At 57.7% G+C, this 18,675-nt stretch overlaps 8 protein-coding genes across 8 annotated transcripts; 4 read left to right on the top strand and 4 right to left on the bottom strand.

Annotated features, from left to right (window-relative positions):
• Positions 1-2,633: 2,633 nt before the first annotated feature.
• Positions 2,634-3,761, bottom strand: L226DRAFT_329053 (uncharacterized protein). The gene is made up of 2 exons (XM_067673976.1): positions 3,576-3,761; positions 2,634-3,515 (listed from the first exon to the last, which is right to left on the bottom strand). Exon 2 carries the CDS (start codon positions 3,394-3,396, stop codon positions 2,743-2,745), a length of 654 nt encoding a protein of 217 aa, XP_067538253.1. The 5' UTR covers positions 3,397-3,515; positions 3,576-3,761; the 3' UTR covers positions 2,634-2,742.
• An 848-nt stretch (positions 3,762-4,609) lies between these two features.
• On the top strand, positions 4,610-5,400 carry L226DRAFT_329016 (uncharacterized protein). Its single transcript, XM_067673975.1, has 3 exons — positions 4,610-5,097; positions 5,162-5,275; positions 5,342-5,400. The coding sequence occupies exons 1-3, from the start codon at positions 4,754-4,756 to the stop codon at positions 5,367-5,369; spliced, it is 486 nt and encodes a 161-aa protein (XP_067538252.1). The 5' UTR covers positions 4,610-4,753; the 3' UTR covers positions 5,370-5,400.
• Positions 5,401-7,338: 1,938 nt separating this feature from the next.
• Positions 7,339-8,623, top strand: L226DRAFT_328986 (uncharacterized protein). The gene is made up of 3 exons (XM_067673974.1): positions 7,339-7,791; positions 7,843-8,075; positions 8,150-8,623. The coding sequence occupies exons 1-3, from the start codon at positions 7,464-7,466 to the stop codon at positions 8,216-8,218; spliced, it is 630 nt and encodes a 209-aa protein (XP_067538251.1). The 5' UTR covers positions 7,339-7,463; the 3' UTR covers positions 8,219-8,623.
• A 768-nt stretch (positions 8,624-9,391) lies between these two features.
• L226DRAFT_600380 (uncharacterized protein) lies at positions 9,392-10,674 on the bottom strand (the record flags this gene model as incomplete). The annotated part of the gene is made up of 5 exons (XM_067685674.1): positions 9,392-9,735; positions 9,800-10,072; positions 10,274-10,372; positions 10,442-10,525; positions 10,554-10,674. The coding sequence occupies 5 exons, from the start codon at positions 10,672-10,674 to the stop codon at positions 9,692-9,694; spliced, it is 621 nt and encodes a 206-aa protein (XP_067538250.1). The 3' UTR covers positions 9,392-9,691.
• A 310-nt stretch (positions 10,675-10,984) lies between these two features.
• On the bottom strand, positions 10,985-13,248 carry L226DRAFT_504097 (Arginase/deacetylase). The gene is made up of 6 exons (XM_067677963.1): positions 12,736-13,248; positions 12,525-12,685; positions 12,359-12,470; positions 11,947-12,304; positions 11,631-11,895; positions 10,985-11,579 (listed from the first exon to the last, which is right to left on the bottom strand). The coding sequence occupies exons 1-6, from the start codon at positions 13,214-13,216 to the stop codon at positions 11,184-11,186; spliced, it is 1,773 nt and encodes a 590-aa protein (XP_067538249.1). The 5' UTR covers positions 13,217-13,248; the 3' UTR covers positions 10,985-11,183.
• A 166-nt stretch (positions 13,249-13,414) lies between these two features.
• On the top strand, positions 13,415-16,395 carry L226DRAFT_558801 (uncharacterized protein). The gene is made up of 3 exons (XM_067683259.1): positions 13,415-14,334; positions 14,386-14,989; positions 15,052-16,395. The coding sequence occupies exons 1-3, from the start codon at positions 13,516-13,518 to the stop codon at positions 16,053-16,055; spliced, it is 2,427 nt and encodes an 808-aa protein (XP_067538248.1). The 5' UTR covers positions 13,415-13,515; the 3' UTR covers positions 16,056-16,395.
• Positions 16,396-16,583: 188 nt separating this feature from the next.
• On the top strand, positions 16,584-17,385 carry L226DRAFT_558800 (uncharacterized protein; the record flags this gene model as incomplete). Its single annotated transcript, XM_067683258.1, has 3 exons — positions 16,584-16,824; positions 16,883-17,278; positions 17,342-17,385. Exons 1-3 carry the CDS (start codon positions 16,713-16,715, stop codon positions 17,383-17,385), a joined length of 552 nt encoding a protein of 183 aa, XP_067538247.1. The 5' UTR covers positions 16,584-16,712.
• A 169-nt stretch (positions 17,386-17,554) lies between these two features.
• L226DRAFT_568698 (S-adenosylmethionine transporter) lies at positions 17,555-18,660 on the bottom strand (the record flags this gene model as incomplete). Its single annotated transcript, XM_067684201.1, has 6 exons — positions 17,555-17,731; positions 17,784-17,966; positions 18,020-18,184; positions 18,245-18,348; positions 18,408-18,564; positions 18,619-18,660. 6 exons carry the CDS (start codon positions 18,658-18,660, stop codon positions 17,555-17,557), a joined length of 828 nt encoding a protein of 275 aa, XP_067538246.1.
• Between the last annotated feature and the right edge of the window lie 15 nt (positions 18,661-18,675).

Here is an 18,675-nt window from a genome sequence, read left to right as displayed (position 1 = left end):
GCTGCATGTCGACGACGTCTACCAGCCAGGGACCCCGCTGTCCTCGTGATTGGCTCGTACGGCCACGAATGAGCGAGAGCCCCCGGGTGCGCTCCCACCGTGCCCCTCGACCTGACTGACCCTGTACCCCCGGGCCCCCATGCGCACTGTCTCCGGCCTGCCTCTCAGATCTCAAGTTCTGAGTTCTGCGGCCTCACTGGGCTTCTCGCGCCCCTTTCTCTCCTCTCCCCTGACGGCCTGTCCTGCGTGCTCTGCGGGGCCGCTCTATCTCAGCTCGCGCGCACGCGGGGGTAATTGGCCTGAGCAGGCCATTCAGATCCACGGGCCCCTGTGCGCTGTGCGCTGTGCGAGCTTCGATGTTCGAACAGCGGATTTACGCCCCCACAGCCTCGCGGGGGCGTATCTGCAGATGGGAGTGCTCTCGACGCGTCAGGGTGATGGGTCATCATGATGCACGACATTGATTGTACTGCAGCTGTATGTACCTGGCAGCAATAGCAGGCAGTACGTACCACCGGCACCGTTTGAGATCCGTCCGATGCTTTAGTTACAGCACACAGCTGCGACAGATTCGACTTGACTGGCAACTGGTTGACCGTCTTAGCCCCGTCCCATCGCCAGGGGTGGGGGATCACAGAATGACGACACAGACAAGTCCATGTCCGCACTTGTCCGCACGACCCACGACGCGGCTCAGGGCTGTGCGTCAACTGCCGCTGGCACTGTCCTTGTCGCCGCACAGCAAGCGCACCCTCTCGGGCAGACGCACACGAAAGTTCAAGCGTTCGCAAACCCCGAGGCCTGAGGCCTGAGGCCGCTGGATGATGCATCATGCATGTCGCCGACGCCCCACGCCGATACCGATCTGCTCCTTCGAACCTTAGGCCTTCTTGAAGCTTCTTCATTGAGTAGTCACTGGTGACTAGCGACGAGTGAGTAAGCAGCACTTATCACTTATCCATGGCGCGCGAGGCCCCAGGGGCAACGCCCGCCTCCCCTCTCTCTCCAGAAGTGACAATGAGAAGATGCATCGACCGGGTGCGGGTACGGTACGGGTACGGGTACGGTGCCGACCGCGCCTCGTCGCACTCGGACTCGGGGGAGGAGGGCGTACACGCGTGTGGGACGCCGGTTCCCAGCATCCCGCCGCATCCTACCTGAAGCTTGAAGCCTGGAGACCGAATGGAACTCGTGAGGCGTGAGGCGTGAGTCGCGAGTCGCGAGTCAGTTCCTCGGATGTTCCGTTGTTGACTCCGTGCTTGTTCATGATCCTGATGACCGGCAGGGGCGATAAGGCCTTACACAGGCATTTGGAAGTACTTACTTACTGGACTGGACTGGACACCTGTCAATGTATCAATGGTCATCAAGCTGCAAGCATCTCATGCATCAAGTCACGAAAGTTGCACCTGTAGAGTACATCGTTGCCAATCCATGACACATCCTCGGAAGCTTGTTACGCCCTGAGGTACGTATGTATGTACCTCTCTCATTACAGGATAACCCCACAGGGCACCTACAATTCCTGCATATAACCCACGTTAGCTGGACGCACCTGCCACCTGCACACACAGACGATCACGAACCTCGAACCTCGAATACCCAAAAAAGAGTCGATGCACATCGGGGCCAGCGCCTCGCGCGTCCCACCCGTCTTCTGCCCGGTCGTCAATTCATCACTTATCCAAAGGCTTCCCCTGCGCCCCGAACACCAGTCGGATCGATGTCGTCCCTCAGCAGCTTCTCTCGTGCGCCCGTCGGAGTTGCCGTGCACGGTCTTGATAAACGCCGCAGTTGCACATGCGAAACTCGCTCTCTCGGTCTCTCGGTGTTGGCCGCCCTCGCTGGATGGCCGGAGGCGCAGTGATTCGTGAACACTGACTAGTCCCATCAAGGATGAAAGAGCTCTCAATCGCCTGCCGGTGTGCCGGGTGTGCTCGGTGCGGGCCGGACCTATGTATGTAGAGGCTAGCGTGCGATGGATTTTGATTCCGCGATTCAAAGTTGAACGTGCAGCTGTGGGTGACACATCGGCATGACTCACCCACTCACCCACTACGTCTCCAGGGCCCAGGCGCTCTTCCTGAAGCTGCTACTGTTCTGTACTCTGCTCGCGCGGCGCTTCGAAGTTCCTCGCGTCGTCCCTAGGCCCCTGCCGGGCGCGGTTCTTTGGCGCATAGGAGGTTGCGCGCACGCTGCTCGTCGCGCCTCACGGGCCTGAGACTCCGGACTGGCACCGTTGTCGCGTTGTCGCGTTTCGCAGCACTACTGAGCAGTGAGGCACTGGCTGCGGTCACTGGCTTGTGTTTTCGGGGCCTCGCGACATACTGTATGTCGCATGGCGATCTCCGAGTCTAATTACCAAGCGGGTACGCGTCGAGGAACGCGTTACGCGGGGGCAGGGACGGGAAGCATCGGGAATCGGGAATCGGGATGGACGGGATACCTATTACCGATCACTGCGATAATGGCGACTGTTCGTTCCGCGGGTGCGCATGTCCATGCCAACCACGCGTGGTCGTGAGGAGACCCGACAGCCTACAGGCAGAGTGCATGCGCCCATGGTGAAACTTGGGCTGATTTGAGCAGTGAGCCGCGAGGTGCTGGGATGATACACTCACCGGGTTCGGAACTAGATGGGAACATCTGCTGCGTTATCGCGACTCCGGCCTGCGGCTTGCGGCCCAATGCCCATCCCATTAATTCCAGTACTTAGCTGTGACTCGGATATGTTCTCCTATGTTATCGGGTCGAGCAGGTGCCTTCTCGTGTTTGCTCAGCGCATATGATAATCCCACAAATCATGATCCGTGGATTGCGAGCACTCACGCGCACGAGGAACGGCTCAAATTGATGCGTATGGGCCATGGCGCTGGCGAGCTGGGAATCTCCGACATGGCAAGTTGCGAAGATGCCATGCCGGGCTAGGGACCGGGTGTCCGAGCACAAGAGGCACACTAGGCTCGGTGTTGCGCGAAGATGGGCAGATTGAGATGGGGCGGAACCGGAACGAAGGAGGGACGAGGAGGGGGTGGTTGCTCCGAGGTTTCCTAGCATGGGCACACGCGCGTGGGAAGGGGGAGGGAAGGGCGGGCAATGTCTACCGACAAGCGAGAAGAAGCGGGGGCGGGGGAGGATCCGAGGAATAAGCTGCCTAGCCAGGGACGGGAAGGGAACTGCGCGGGAGCCGTGTGTGTGCACGTTCGCGCGCGGACGCTGGAAGGCGCTGGATGTTTGGGGGACGGGAGGGCGTTGATCAGGCAGCGGTGCGCTCTTCCGAGAGAAGCACATGGGCTGGCGGACTTGGTGGGCGACTTGGGTCCGCATAGGGACGTTAGTGCGCCGTTGTGTCGTCCGTCGGTTTCCGTGCTGGGACTTATCCTCGCTGATCGTCATCAGCGACGGCGCGGATCTGTCGTCTGTCCTGCTGAGATGGTGCGAGATTGCACGATTGACGGCGACGCTGGTGACTAACTCATGAGTGTTTGGGCAGCGGGTTTGTGGGGAGATGTGTTCTGCACAGAGGGTGTGTTAATGATTATGCTGGTCGTGGAACTTACCGAGCCACACTGTACCTGTCGCATGCTGCACATCGTCGCTGGTAGTGTACCGATGTTGCAGATGACAACCGCATCCGCGCGGCGACACGCTGCTGTATCAGTGTGTATCAGCGTAGATGTCAGAGATTGGCTCTCTCGGATCTTGCGTGTTGGGATGACAAGTTTGAAGTCGGACAGAAGCATATGCATCCTGAGCATAAAGCACAAGCACGACATCCGGATTCTGCACGACGTCGCCCGGAGAGATCGATGATCTACGCGCAAGCTATAGGTCCGCTGGATAACCCCCCCTAGGACATAACCTGCACATATCGGGCGTTAGCTAAGCTGCGCTATAGATGGATGCGAGCACTTCGCGACCTACCAAACACCGTTCTGCCCCGGCGTCGGACCGCTACTGTCGCGCTCAGGCACTGCACGCATCCACTCCCGACGGAGACAGGAGGAAGCAGAAGCTACTCCACGAAAGCGGCCGGTCCAGGGAGCTCTGGCACGCCAGCAGAGCGGCACTAGCGCAACTCCTGGGCTGACTCGGCACGCGTCGGCGTCCGTAGTGTGTACGCGGGCTCCATGATCGCTACAGCAGGCTTCGTCGAGAGCCGGGCGCACCACTGACTAGGCATGGGACAGACGCGCCGGTGTGAGGCTGGGGAACGAACTGACTCCGAGGTATCGACGAGCTGCTGCGCCCGCGGATGCGGGGTTGGACGCCAATCAGGTGAGCGAGGTCGGGCTGCGTGTCCCGGGATCGTCTCCCGCCTGGATGAGAAAGCGGGTGAGTATGAGTGACTCGACTATGGTTCAGGTGGGCTGGTGACCAGGTTGAATGAATTCATCCGAGCAATTGCATGTTTCTGTGCGAGCGGTGGCCGTGGGCAGACAGCGGAGGCATTCGAGGGACGCCATTGGGAGATGGTGGGGGCCAATGGAAAAGAGGTGAAATGCAGGTATTCGTGATTGGCTGTAGGGCATCCGGACCGCCCGGGCCGGCGGCTTCCCCACCATTGGCTGACGCTCCTTCTGGTCATCTCTTCTTCGCAGCAGACAATCACTGCGCCCATGCTCGTCTTGTGCTCTTCATTCCAACCTCGACTTCTTGCTGTACAAGCTAATGTGTCTATGTTGTCTGTTGGCGTCGGAGGATCGCTCCTGAACTCCTAGCGCGCTGTTACTTGGGCCCCCGAAAATGGAGGATGCCATCTCGACTCCTCGAGGAGGCCTCGGCTCTAGATGGATGGGACAACAATCGATATACCGCCTCTTCATTTCTGCGCTGCGCCCCTCCACCTTTCCCATGTGGAACGCAATGTCAGCCTCAAGGCGGAACCTGTGATGCGTATTCGAATACCGCGGATGCTCGAGGCTCCGGGCTCGGAGACCCGTCCACTCCAAGTGTTGTCCAAACTCGCACAGGCGTGTGTCTCGTCCGAATCAATGATGATCTAGGAATACGGGCGGTATCAAGTCCGCGATGCGCTCGTAGTAGCGCACGCTTGCAGGACGTCGGGACGGAGATGACTTCCGGAGACAAATGCAGGTGAGTGCTTGTACTTCGTTGAAACAAGTCGTCACCGGATCATAGACAGATACTCGCTCGACAGACGATGTCAATGTATTTTGGCCTTTTACAGCGCTGTTTGTTATCGGCTCTTGCATGGGCTCATACAGCTTGTGCGTCGATGCAGGACGATATCAGCTGATACGGTGCCAAAATGGTGCGTCGAACGGTGCGCTCATCACAATATTCCTGCCTTCAGATAGCGGCTGATGCATTCCCGCAGCGACGCCCATACGCAGTCTGCACATTAGCATGAGCGTACGGCGGAGCGGAGATGCAGCCTGCGATGTGTGTTACATCGGCGAGCGGTCATCATGTCCGATACGGTTGACACTTGTCCTTACCCGTGAACGCCGTGCTAACGTCAATATAAGCCCTTTCCAGACATACATATGTGCACGTCATGCTCCTGTCGCGCGAAAGGTCATAATGGGCATCGCGGCACTTCATGACGACAGTCGTCATCCGTGCCCGCGAGCTTACCATGCGAGGTTAGGCCCCGGCGGCGCTGTCTTGAAGCTTGAGGCTTGACTTTGCGTCCCGCCCGCCGGTCGTCATGCTCATCTCCGTCGCCGCCGTTGAGAGACCGTGAAACAAGACTTCAGATCGGTGCTGGGGCAGGGCAGCGTCCCCGATCTGCGTGTTCGCCGATACTTCCGCGGCAGCATCCTTGATCACTCCGTGTTATAGGTCGATCGATCACGGAACTCGACATCACGAGCTAGTCCGTGCTAGGCTGTTGGGAGAACAAGCCTTGAGTTGTGTTGGGCAGCCTCTGGGGAGTAGGTTTGACGTACCAATGTGAAGTCTCGTTGACTACAATTGAGGTACAAGCGTCGTTTCTGACAATAACCTCGACACAACAGGAGGAACCGAATAGGTGTAGTACAGTCGGGGTGCTCTTCTTCACTACGGCCCTAGTCCTTGCTTGGCGAACGGGCTTATGCCAACACCCTGAACAAGAGTTGAGTTATCCAGACGTATCCGTGCTGGATAAGTGGACAAGACAGCCGATCATTGCGTCGGGTGGTTGGTCCAAGATGAGGCACGTGGCGGCGCTTGTTACTGCCACGAGGCTAGCACGGCGGTGAGTCGTCCACAGATCCGACGACTCTCTCTCTCTCTCGTTCTTTCTGCTATTCACCTGCACTTGATAGTTATTCAGGTTCGTCACAAGCAGAGACAACTGCTCTTGCAAGAGCTTCCATCCGAATATGCGCCACAGTGTGCTGGACCCACTGCTCAGGAACGCGTCAAGTCTACATGGGAGCAACGAGGTGTCACCGCCCCTCGCCGTGGGTCAACACCCACAGAACCCATGAATTCTCAATCTGTCAGGAGACATACCATAGGAGGTGCTTGCATTCTGTCGGGCGCCGCCGCCCATGTGGTCGTAATGGTACATGATGGTACGCCATACCATTACTGTTCCCCTTAGCCCGGGCGGCTTCTCACCAATGCCATTCCCGCACGCGCAGCGCCAGTATGACGGATGCGGGGCCCCGCGAATAGCTTCGTACAGTCACTCGGGATGACCGCGGTCGCTGAATTGCCGGGTCGAATCAAGGCGGCCGCCCTCCATATGTGCCTATGGTACTGAGTGCTGTGAATAGCACTGAATACACCCCAGCCTGGGAGTGCTGCAGCGTGGCTTAGGCTCGGATGGTGAGAAGCACGCATCGCGATTCGGAGGCCTGCATATGGTGCGTGCAACTTATAGCTCGCACGCGGGAATTGCCCCGGGGCAGCGCGGATAATGTCGGGGCTTCTGCAGGTCTCGACTCCAGCAGGATTCTCGTAAGTGGCGTTGCATGTCGCGAGTCGCATGCATGCACCCGTGTAGTTCCGCTAGGACATCGTCGACAGGTGGACTACGCAGGTATGTCGGCATCTTTCCCACTGCGGGATAAGTTATTCACTCGCGGGAGATGCTCGTTGTCCTCGTGCTAGTGCTTCCGGCCGTCAGGTGCACGTCTCGTCGGCTCCCTCATCTTTGCGTTGCCTTGGGTCGCCCCTAACTGTCTTGGTGACCGACCTGTAAGGTATGTACTACATCTTCGCTGTCCGGAACTTGTGAGTTGAAGGCAGTGTATAAGACGACAGTCGATGACCACATCGAACCCAGCTTGTCGCGACCCACGGCGCACCCTAAGCAGCAATTGACTTCACGTCGTACAGGATGGCTGACAGCGATGATTGGGTGGCGTCGACGCCATCACCGCGGGCAATTGCAGCGATTGCAGGTGTACGTCAATGCTGCTAGGATGCCGGTTGGCTCTGCTCGTTATGGTTAGTGGGGAACCTTTCAATCCTCATACGCTATCCGCTGCGAGCGACATTGATAGATGCCGGCGCAATGCATCGACCTCGTATCAATCCCGACCGGCCTTCCATGCGATACCGGCAGCCTGCTTGGACTTCGGCAACTCAGTGAAGGTGCTGAGGGTTCCTCTCTTCGATCTTTCCGTGTTGGGGATGATGTTCATCCCTATTGCTGCAGCACTTTACTCGCGTGGATCCTCAGTGACTCGCTTCTTGGGACAGGTATCGCGGACCAGGCCCTCCGCCGCGGCAAGGGCGGGGATCAAGCGTGGCCGCCACACGGTTGGCGGCGACAGCGCTCGCCTCCTCACACGTATTTATCTCAAGTTGCAAAGTCAATTGCCTCCTCCGGTGAGTTATCTAGGGATATCATCGCCCGGTAGCATACTGACAACGCTGCAGGGACCATCTTTGCACAACCTGCGGTCATCCTTCAACCCAACTCCGCGACTGGTCAGCTGCGACAATATCAGCCGTTGGACCAATCATACTTGCCCGGGGTTCACAGGTCCACCGCACGCTTGAGTTGCCGGGGTACTTCCTCTTCCTATTCGAGGCCATGGCATTCCTGTGTCGGTGCTAGCCTGTGCGGAGTGGCCCGGCTATACTCAGGGAGAACTTCAAGCTACTATCTGGTAAGCTCCCGGTGTCTGGATTTTCACAACTGCAGCCAGCCGGCATACTAACGTACGATGGCCTGCATTGTCAGGTGGTGCCCAGGCTGTCAGCCGTTCAGCAGAGAATGCCCGGCGACTATTGGCGGGAGAAGGCCCACTAGTGCGGGAACGCACGGCGACGCAGTGGTGGCAGGCGGTGTAAGTAGTACGTGTTGGCTCAATTGCATGATCATCATCTCGGGGCAACTTGGGCTGGGTTTCTGTTACGTGCAGCGAGCCCTTCTTCGCCTCCGCTTCACGTACAAGGCACTCGTGCACGGATGACAGCCCGGTGGCGGGCTTCCCACCAACTGCAATCCGCCGTGCTGCTAGTCTGCGGCGTTCGCCGAGGAGGCGCTATCTGCTCACGAAATCAACTCAGAGCACCGGGTGCGTAGGGAAGGAGCGATATGGGAGGCTCGTATCTCAACTCGTTGTCCCCCGGGTCGACTTCGCGCATCTCGCGTCGGGCTTTGGATGAGCCCTAGCCTATCAGACATTATACACGTCTACCATCGGTCCGAGGGTCACTCAACCGTTCTGCACCCACAGGCTCAGCAGCTGTCCCGCCACTGGTCCTGGCCCGGCGTTCAATGTGGCACGCGTTTGGAGCTTCTCGTGCACGCAGATGTCCGCCGGCAAGTAAAGAGCCAATGTAGTCGAAGGGCTGTCGACGCCACCATCATACAGTTACAGTACGTCCGGGCTCCTTCTCGGAGGGACGTAAGTGCACCTCTGCGACGACCACGGCTCGTCGACACGCCACTGTGCCCATATCCACGTATTAGGGTTATCCTCGCGTAAGGGACAAGCTATCCTGCCCTTTACCCAAGTGCAGGTTATCCTCCCGCTTGGGGTGGGCGGGAGAACCATTCGGACAAAGTGGACATGCTACGTAGGAGGTGCGCTCGAATTTGCTCTTTCCGACAGCCACTGACGCGGGCGTGCTGGGACGGCTCTCCGATTTCCAGCGGTTTCCACAGGGCCGCGGCCGCAGTATCGCGTCGGGCTGGGGTTGTGGCTACTGATAGTCAGCAGCCTGGGTCGTGATACTTAGGCATGATCATTCGAAGATTAATACGTCGCCTTGGTACCGGCTATCAAACACAAGCACATCTGGGTCTACCCCACTCACCCGCAGGACTGCGGGCAGGACATCGCGTTGCGGACGCCACCGTCGTCATTGCTCGCCGTCCTGGTATCGTCCATTGAAGATAGACGCGCGCAGTGATATCATACTTCGCTCTAGCGGGTGGGTCTATCTAGACTCTTGAGATGTTTCCCTAGGGCCAACTGACCATTTGTGACCATGTAGGGCGGGGATGTCGGGTTCGAGAACGGGGTATGTGGGTGGGTTGTTGCTGACGTTGACGGCGGTGACTAGAGCACTCCGTGGAAGACGTTTATTCGGTCCTGATGATACCGACACCAGTGCGGGAAGTGTCGTACGTGCATCTGGTGTACTATTGCACGCACGGAGACTGCTCACATATAGTGTGACAATAGTTTTACATACGTTCAATCGGTGGTATGTTCTTGTATGGTCTTCTCCCCATCAACGATGATGTACTATGCTGACTTGGATACTAGCATGATCACTGGCGGCTTGTCATGCGGTCGGCCACTTTATCGAGCCCTTCTGAAGAAGAAATAGCCACTCGTCAGCCCCATATGGTGTCGCCGTCGAACGAATTTAATGTTACCTTTCAGCCTACACTCATTGTTCTTAGTCTTCCGAAGCTTCCGGATGGTCCGCGCCGTGCCTCTGCTCTCCTCACGTATCGCCTCTTTGCTGTGCCAGTTGTCGCCCTCTCTGATGCCACCGTCTGGAGTTCTTGGGCCAGGACTCAGGCGCGGAGTGAACGTGTCGTTGCCGACGTGCCCCCTCAGCTGACTGATGTCTTCCTGTATCGTGCCCCCGCTACCGACATGGCTACTAGTCGACAACGGCCCTTCGAACTGCGCCGGCGAGTGACCTGTATGACGTGCACAGGACACATCATCGGCCTGCCAAGCTGCTGCCCATGGATTGTCGGGCTCCCGCGGATGCGGTCGGGGCGTGGGTGCATTCAGGTCTGGGCGTCGCTGAGTTGGTTGGTGAGATGGGGTCTGGCGTCGACGGCGGCGACCGGCAACGTCCTCCAGCCAAATGGCGGTGTTGCTGGTATCAGGCGTACGACGTATCTGCCTCCCAGACGAGGGCGAAGGGGAATGCTCCTTGTTCGCGGCCGGTACCACCGTATGCACGATGTCGTACGGGCTGTCTGTGGACGTTGCTGTGCCCAGATATGGGGCCGGTAGGTGTGATGCGGTTTGAACAAGTGATTCCTCAGATATGTGCTCACCTCGATGTGTCTGGAAACGGCCGCGCAGACCGTTCCGCTCGTCAAAGCTGGGGAGGGGTGGGAGGTCGTTCATGTCGTACTTGGCTGACGGTTCTATGCGATCTCTAAGTACAGTGCTTGGTGAAACAGGCGGATGATCTTTTCGTGGACGTAGTTTTGGAGGCGTCGCAATACATAGCTTGGCTGGTGGAGTAATCCATCCAATTGTTGCCGAGGTGCCACTGGAGGATCATGGTGGGGCAAGCGGGGTTACCACTCCACAACTGCCATCAATGCTGACACCAGCCTTGTGCGATTTCGCGGACCTGCTGCAAGTGCACTGTACTACAGCTGGCCAGGAAACGATAGACCGTTTTCGAGTTTCGCTCACGTTTGGGGCCTTGTTTATGAACAAACACCGGCAAGCTGGGGCGCGCCCATATCTAGCAGGTGTCTCCGCTTGACGGTGGACCTCCTCCATCTAGACGCGTGTGTAGGTGTGCCCATTGGCTATCGCTTACTGTCCCATGGAGCGGACAAACACGAACCCCACAAGCTGCGTTTCCCGGAAGCGGTCTATCGTTTCCTGGCCAGCTGTAGTACATATTCTACTCTGCATCCACGGATATATGACCAATTTGCTAAGTTACAGATACACCATTATTCAGTATGCTTCTCCAATGTCATGTTAACGCTCCGAGGTGGGGCTCGCAATAACGGCGCAAGGCATCAAACTGAAACTCAAGAGAGACAGTACCTAATCCTATGACCCACCAGCGGGCGCAGGACCAAGCTTCAAGATTACCCTGGGCAGTTTCTTCGGCGCGGGGTCCTCCCTCTCCGATGACGTCGACACATCCGTAAGGTCGCTCTCCTCCGAGGTGGACGTAGCAGACGTAGCAGCTGCGCTCGGGCGACCCTTCCTTGCCGCAGGCTTCCTGCCTGGGGACGTAGCGGGACTTGCACGGTTGCTACCGTTCGCAGGCTTGCGGTCACGGAGCGTACGATCGGAGGCGGGGATTGGGACGCGGGGTGCGGAAGGGATGGCATTTGAAGAGTCGATAGATGCGAACAATTCGACAGTACGCGCGAGCCACGGTTCCGGGGGAACGGTCTGGGATGGTCGTCCCCCACGCCGCTTCTTCGTCGCGGCTTCGAGCTGTGACGAGATATAGGTCAGTGTAGTAGGGAGAATGCGAGGGCAACGAACTGCAGTCAGGTTCTCTACACTCCACCAGATTGGGTCAGCCTTGAGGTCGTCTTCCTCGAGAAGACCGGAGAGGTGCGCCATGGCCCCACTGGTGAGCGCACGATCGCTGTAGCCACCCTCCAGTACACTGAGGAGTCGGCCGTTGGCATAACGCTTCGCGAAAGCACGTGCATCCTGCGCGAAACGGTGGTAGAACGACGTCGGAACCTTTCTATGGTGTCGTTGCATAGAGGAATACTCGTGTTCGCACGCGTCAAAGCCACAACTAGGCAAAATTTCAGCGTCCTAGAAATAACGACAAGAGTAGAAGTCTGACCTGATGAAGACAAGGACGTCATCGCCCGCCCCTCCTGTGCTATCGAGGAAGGCTCCTGCTTTATCGAGCAACTGTGTGTATGATCCAGGGTATAACTCGTCCCAGAACTCCTGTTCTGACTTGTACGGCTTGAGATGGATGTTCTCGATGTGCTGCCCATGCGGACCATGAATGGAGACCGAGGCGGCTTGGACCAACTCAGCCTTCCCATCCTCGCACGGATAGGAAAGTATGTCATGGATGCTTCCGTAGTAGACCTGGAGGCCGGGTTTCCCAGCTAGTGCGCCGCTCTCAGCCTCTAGTTGCTTGCGATAGGTCTCTTCGTTGATCTGCCATGCGATAGCCTGCGTGCCGTTGCCTGGAACGGCGTGAGCGTTGCTAGTACGCTGAAGGAAGTCCCTGAGGTGCATACCATGATGTAAGTCGATGTCGAAAATGACGACGCGGTTGACATTCTGTTTGAGGTGCGCATGTGCGGCACCGACGGCTACGTTGTTGACAAAGCAGAAGCCAGAAGGTGTATCCTACAAGATATCAGCACCTATTAAAAGAAGGATTCGAGGTGCTCTATAACTGACCTCTCCGCAATGATGACCAGGTGGCCGAACAGCAACAAATGCCTGAGATGGGGCTCCTCGTTCATCGGAGGTGGTTACTCGCGGACCTGCAAGGACGGCATCTACGGCCTCGCACACTGTACCGAGTGCTCCTTGAATGGCATCCAACGATCCTGGACACACTTAGATGCGTGTAAACATTGGAAACAATGTAGCACTCAGCCGCACTCACAGTAGAGGTCGCCCTGCGAGTAACCTTCGGGAATCTCGCTTTCCCCCTTTCGGACTTTGTCTTCACTCTCTTGCGCCCACTTCCTGATATTCTCGAGATAGATGTCGCGTTCTATATCGCCGTGTACAAACTTGACCGCCGCGTTGTTCAAGATGTCCACCGACGCGCTGCTGTGAACGAACGTAACCGGAACGCGACCGAGTGTCTCCGTCCGCGAAGGCGTAGATAATTGAAGTTTTCCAAGAGCCTTGGTGAGCTCGTCCGAGTCTTCCTCAGCCTTCGTTTGTGCTGCTGCAGAGGACTCCTCGACTGAACTGGACGAAAGTGGTGCGCGCTCTTCCATTCGCGCGATGGAGGCCGCGAGACCAACGTTGATCGCGCGCAACCGTTCGGGTCGCTCGACTATATGTGAGTTGTCTCGCGTTCGTATATACCTGTGTTGCAGGCATGCTTTCTGCAAGTATATCGCAGTTGGTGGCATTGTGGTCGAAGTGCGCGCGGACTGGAAAGGTGGTTGGTATAGTAGTGAAACCGAACCGAGAGGCGCGACGCGTCGCGCGTCTCGGCTATCGGAGTCTCAAGTACAATAAGCGGTATTCGAGTAAAGTCTTTCGGAGTCTGATCACATCCGATAGTACGTCACATACAGCGCCCGGCCAAGGCGCATTGTCTCCGACCACGATCCCCTTACCTGTCTGCTTTCTCTACCACTTCGTCAGTTATTTTTTGCTGGTCGCGCTCTCTGTCGGCTTTGGTTAGCGCAGTTGCTATCTTTACGACATGGACCGCACACCCGATATGCTCGCTGCGTATGCTTTACTAGCAGACCTACGGCGAGCTGAGGGCTCTGCTCGAAATCGTAACAACACCGAGCCGAACAGCCTGCTGGAGATGCTCTTGAACCCGGAATTCATACCACCAAACATGCGCAACAGCGATGAAGTACGCAGGGACGACCCGAGTCTATATGACGACCTCCCCCCTCTCGAAGACGACGCCGGAGCCGGTCCTTCTCGCGCCGCTGCAAACCGCCCTCCGTCTGATGATGGAATGCCTGCTTTGGAGGATGAGGGGGACGATGACGATGGTCCGCCGCCATTAGAGCCAGCAGACCACTCACGGTCAGGGACTCCCTCCTTCGCCACCGCTGCGAGCCTCCCGGAGAACCTGGGTGGCGTACTCGAGATCGTCTCACACGTACCCAACCCTGCTTCACTACGGATCATATCCGACCCAGTGCCAGAAGCTCCCCGCCGTCATCGGTCTGTAGCTCCCGTTGTCGAGCCAGAAGACGGCGCCGGAAACGAGAGCGATGGTAGTCTACCGTCGCTCCAGAGCGTCTCCGACTCATCCGACGAGGAGGACGTCTTCATGGACGATTCTGACTCTGACTGGGACGACGAGGAAAGCTTGGACTACTCGGATGACGAGACGAACCTCGTTGCGCAGATGATTGAGAACGCAGAACGTAACCAGGCTAGAACCGGTACCGCTCGTTTCAACATGTCGGAGTCTATCAATATCGAGCCCGAAGCCGACTTTGATCCAATGCAATTCACGAACAGCGCGCAGATGTATAGAGAGCTCCTGGAAAGAGCGGTACGTAACGCCTATTTCATCCGTTTGAAACCACTGAGCATGGCCGTGTAGAGCACTGTTATTCCCGATGTCGCGTCACGCTTCCACCCGCCCCCGCCGTGGGTGACTGACCTTACGAGACTCGCCGGAGTGGACAATGACCCGAAACGTGCTGAGATTCTGCTGACGGCGATGGAAGTTGTCCAGGACGACCTCGTGCGACGTTACGAGAGGTTGCGCACCGGCGACGGAGAGGACGTTGATGGTTGCGCCATCTGCCGGGATGATCTGCTTGACAAGTCCCCCGACTTCGGAGAAGTGCAACACGTCGTGGACATATTCGCCGCACTGCCCTTCCACCCAGATCAAGACTGCATCGTCGCCTTCCCATGTGCCGGCAAGCATCTCTTCCATAGAGACTGTTTGTCGCCGTGGTTGGCCAGAAAGACGACATGCCCGTCTTGCAGGTTCGACATCGACCCGCTGTCGCTAACTCTGCAGATTTCTCGGGGACCTCATGACGCCACGGCTCACGAGTCATTACCAGAGGAGGAGCACCCTTCGCGTGTCTGGCAACATCCTCAAGCGGAGAGCATGAGTGACTGGCTGTCTGCGGAAGAGCAAGCACAGGTTGCTGGCATCCCACGGCAGCGTCCAGCAGTTCGCATGCCGGAGTGTGAGTGTATCCGCTCTGCCACCCGTCTGCAGCCGTCTCAGCTTGATTGACCCTCTTCCCAGATCCACCTCTAACGCCACGAACAGCGACAGACACCGCGCCTGGCGCGGCCCCACGTAGGCCAGTCCGACCGCCGGGTAACAGCTTTTTGGCGGAGTTGCTCCGATTCGAGGGTGCGGCATTTGACGGGGTGTGGAACTTCGATTCGGAGGCGGACCTCCTTCAGATGCGGCAAGTTCACGGGGATGCCGGTGCTCCCCTCCAGAACAGCGGGTTGTTCCAGCGCAGGACAGCAGCAGCGGTGCCTCCTCGCTCTCCGTCTGCGCCTCCCGTTCCTCCTTCAGGCGCATCCCCCTCCATGACACCATCCAATCCCCCGTCACCACTACCTCACCCTGTGTTGGGCCAACCTTCCGGCGATTTCCTGTTCGAGCCCCTTCGTCCGGACAACCAGTGGGACCCAGCGCCCGCCATCACGTCTCTCAGAAGAAATATGCTTTCAATGCTCCGTCGACAAGCCCCTCCGACACGTCCCCGCGCACCAGACGTCCCCTGGCGTCCTACCCCTTCCGAGCCCTCAAGGGACGCACCCCCTCACCCCGCTGATCTAACCGAACTACACCACTCGCCGCTTGTCTTGTCACCCCCACCGAGCGGCTTTGACTTTGACGTCCCTCTGATCCCTGAGGGGGCATCCGAGGCGACCCCGGTGGCTACCCCTGCTTACTTCCGCATGGCATCGTCCGCGACGACCACTTCTTCATCTGAGACGCGGACCACTGGCGAAGATGGGAGGATCCGGATCGCGCGTACTAACAACGTTGCGACGACCTACCTGGAGCTCGTACAGAACCACGCGGAATTGCTCCTCGGGTCAGAGAACGGGCCTGGTGCGTTCTCATCCGTGTTGGCGCGCAACGCTGCACTGGCGAACCCGTCTCAGGACAACCACAGTCCTGCAACGTCGCCTCCACCCGCTGCCGGGGCATCCCTTTCTGGTCCCTCGACAGGCACAGACGATGTTTCGTCTATGGCCGGCTACAACCCGGCAGACGATCTGGACTGATTGTGGACGCGTGCCGCGATGGCGGTATATATAGTTCAGTCTCTTTCCCTCGGTAGAACGCTCCTTGCTGCGCATTCGTTTTGGTGGTTAAAGCCTTGGGCTGGTTGGAAGGGAAGTAGGAATGCACACATCAGTATTAATTCGCAATGTACATCACACACAACCCCACGCTCGGGCCCTCACTGTGCTATATAGTATACTACACTGCTACCGTCGCTCTCCGCTTTACGCATATGACACGCTTCGTTCGATTGTCAGAGTCCAGTCCAGTTATCGCCAGTGGCTTCGCCGGCCTCGGCCCAGGAGTACATTATGTCAGGGACGTACGTTCAGATGGAGTAAATTTCTCGTATTGCGCTTGGTGGATAGCTTGCGCAGCGCAGCCAAGGCTTGCGTCATGACCCGGGGAATGCAGAGTGGGGTAAGTTCGCAAGACGACGCGCATCGGCCGAGTTGCGCAATGGTAGAGGGGCTCGCGGGGTATGCAGGCGTGGAGACGATGAAGTCAAGCCCTGTGCAAGCTCCAAAGCACGGAGACATGTATATATATGTCCTCGCGCATACGCAGAACCTCCCACTATTCGCACCATTCGCAAACCCCAAGTTGCAACCTTACAACTTCCCACTCAAATAACCCCACGAACACATTTTTGCATCATGTCCTACGACCGCACCACCGAGTCGTGGAACAACGACCCGAACAACTTCTCCAACCCGAGTGGCCCCGACAACTTTGGCGCGTTCTCGCAGCAGGGCGGCGGACAGCGTGGTACGTTAGACGTCTTCGTTGTTGTTTCCTAGTGCTAACTCGTGCGCGCTCCAATCAGGCGACATCGACGACCAGCAATGGTCTCAGGACCAGGGCTCGCGCCCCACCCGCGACCCCATGGACCCCTCGATCTCGGGCACCGACCCGTCGAGTCGCCGTCAGCGCCAGAGCGACTTCGAGCGCGACGACCTCGACTCGAGCGGGAACAACTGGGATAGCCAGGGTGCGCGCGGCCACTGGGCTGGGAGCACCGAGTATGGCTCCACCGGTACAGCGGGCAACACGACAGACATGAACACGATCGGCGCCGGCGGTAACCAGTACGGACGTGGTGCCGACGAGGACGAGTTCGATACTGGACCCCAAGGTGGAATCCGCGAGGGCGACAACTGGCACCGCTCGCAGGACACCGCTGGGAGTGGCGGAAAGCCTTCTACGGGGCACAAAACCAAGGGTAGGTGTCGGGCATAGACTTTTGTCTGTATGGCAGTTCGTACTTACACCTCTGCGCACACAGGTACTGTTGAGAAGCTCAAGGATCGTATTACCGGTCGTGACTGAGCATAGGAGGAACAGAAGTCTATCTGTAACATGTATTAGTACTGCTTTGTATCGTGTATCATAGTGAAGCGAACCATGTTTGCCCCAGAAAGGGACTCAATGCTTAGTGCCAGCAATACACTGCGCGACATAATTGTGCATATCGTGTTGACCACATGCCTTCCTTGACTCATTGCCCCATAAGCCCGTGGACCGCCCATTCGTACACGCCGAGGAACACAGCACCACCTGCTGAGATCCACAACGTCCGTGGTACCACACCAGCGAAAAGTGCCTTTACACCCTCATTCACATAGATGTCGCGGAAACGGGCGGCCAAGGTCGGATGCTGATGCTTCGTTGGATCCTGCGTCGCAACAATAAGCGAGGACATAAGTCCAGCAAGTAAGCGTACGCACTCTTAGATCCAACATAACCCGTGTTTTAAGGACGTCCAAAGGTGTCGTTAGCGCAGCAGCAACACCACCCGCGAAGCTCCCACAGACAGCAGCTTCGTATGCGTGTAATGGCCTGCGGAGTGCTTTGGCCAGACGCAGCTTCAACAGCTCATATAGAGGGAACTGTAACGAGGTGAATGGGATCTGCCTTTCGGTAAGCATTGGCACGCAACAACGCGGTAGTGCGCGACACATACCTCCCTCATGATGGTGGACCCGAATCCGCGATAGAAACCGCGTATGCCCTCCGTCGACCAGAGTAGCCTCGCTGCTGCCAGCGAGGACTGCGCGGCGGGCCCATAGGTCGACGTCTGCGTGCGGGTCTTAATGACTTCTGTGGGGACACGGATTGAGCATGCTGCCTGGCGCGTCACTGTACACATCAGTAGGCATTAGCCCTAGGTAGCATGGGGTGAACGTACGACTTCGCCGAGAGACGCAGATATCATGTGGGTCACGGGTGCATACTCCGACGGAAGGGGAAGGGTTCTCTTCAAAGTGTCGTATGTGCAGAAGAACACAGCAGCTGTTGTGGATACAGACGATGAGTCGCGTCGCATGTCATGCAGGGAGTGCAAGACGTACCTCCGGGTGCGCTCCCGACGACGACACTACCGATACCCTTGTATACCCCCTTGAATCCGCCAGCGCGTATGAAGCCTTGCGAGGACTGCAATCGTGTCTTGACGGTGTCGATAGGGAAGAACAGTAGGTCTACAGCCGTACCTGCGACACCTCCGGCCTGTTACGGAGTCAGTCCCCGTCCCGTACGTGTAATGAGAATCCGCGGGCTTACCGCCAACGACTGGTAGAATGTCGGTGCAGGCTGAGTAGACATCCTTCCACGGTCGCA

The sequence above is a fragment of the Lentinus tigrinus genome (assembly GCF_003813185.1).
Source record: "Lentinus tigrinus ALCF2SS1-7 unplaced genomic scaffold L226scaffold_6, whole genome shotgun sequence".
Taxonomy (NCBI): domain Eukaryota; kingdom Fungi; phylum Basidiomycota; class Agaricomycetes; order Polyporales; family Polyporaceae; genus Lentinus; species Lentinus tigrinus.
This window is presented reverse-complemented; position numbering and strand designations above follow the sequence as displayed.

Excerpts from the sequence above, each read along its gene's own strand:
- L226DRAFT_329053 (XM_067673976.1), bottom strand. The coding sequence starts at position 3,396 with ATGACGATCAGCGAGGATAAGTCCCAGCACGGAAACCGACGGACGACA.
- L226DRAFT_329016 (XM_067673975.1), top strand. The coding sequence starts at position 4,754 with ATGCCATCTCGACTCCTCGAGGAGGCCTCGGCTCTAGATGGATGGGAC. Across the intron at positions 5,098-5,161 it reads ACTTCCGGAGACAAATGCAG|ACGATGTCAATGTATTTTGG; the intron begins GTGAGTGCTTGT and ends CTCGCTCGACAG. Across the intron at positions 5,276-5,341 it reads GCTGATACGGTGCCAAAATG|CGACGCCCATACGCAGTCTG; the intron begins GTGCGTCGAACG and ends GCATTCCCGCAG.
- L226DRAFT_328986 (XM_067673974.1), top strand. The coding sequence starts at position 7,464 with ATGCCGGCGCAATGCATCGACCTCGTATCAATCCCGACCGGCCTTCCA. Across the intron at positions 7,792-7,842 it reads AAAGTCAATTGCCTCCTCCG|GGACCATCTTTGCACAACCT; the intron begins GTGAGTTATCTA and ends ACAACGCTGCAG. Across the intron at positions 8,076-8,149 it reads GAACTTCAAGCTACTATCTG|GTGGTGCCCAGGCTGTCAGC; the intron begins GTAAGCTCCCGG and ends CTGCATTGTCAG.
- L226DRAFT_504097 (XM_067677963.1), bottom strand. The coding sequence starts at position 13,216 with ATGCCACCAACTGCGATATACTTGCAGAAAGCATGCCTGCAACACAGG. Across the intron at positions 12,471-12,524 it reads CTGGTCATCATTGCGGAGAG|GATACACCTTCTGGCTTCTG; the intron begins GTCAGTTATAGA and ends GATATCTTGTAG. Across the intron at positions 11,580-11,630 it reads GTGTAGAGAACCTGACTGCA|CTCGAAGCCGCGACGAAGAA; the intron begins GTTCGTTGCCCT and ends ATCTCGTCACAG.
- L226DRAFT_558801 (XM_067683259.1), top strand. The coding sequence starts at position 13,516 with ATGGACCGCACACCCGATATGCTCGCTGCGTATGCTTTACTAGCAGAC. Across the intron at positions 14,335-14,385 it reads GAGAGCTCCTGGAAAGAGCG|AGCACTGTTATTCCCGATGT; the intron begins GTACGTAACGCC and ends ATGGCCGTGTAG. Across the intron at positions 14,990-15,051 it reads AGCAGTTCGCATGCCGGAGT|ATCCACCTCTAACGCCACGA; the intron begins GTGAGTGTATCC and ends CCCTCTTCCCAG.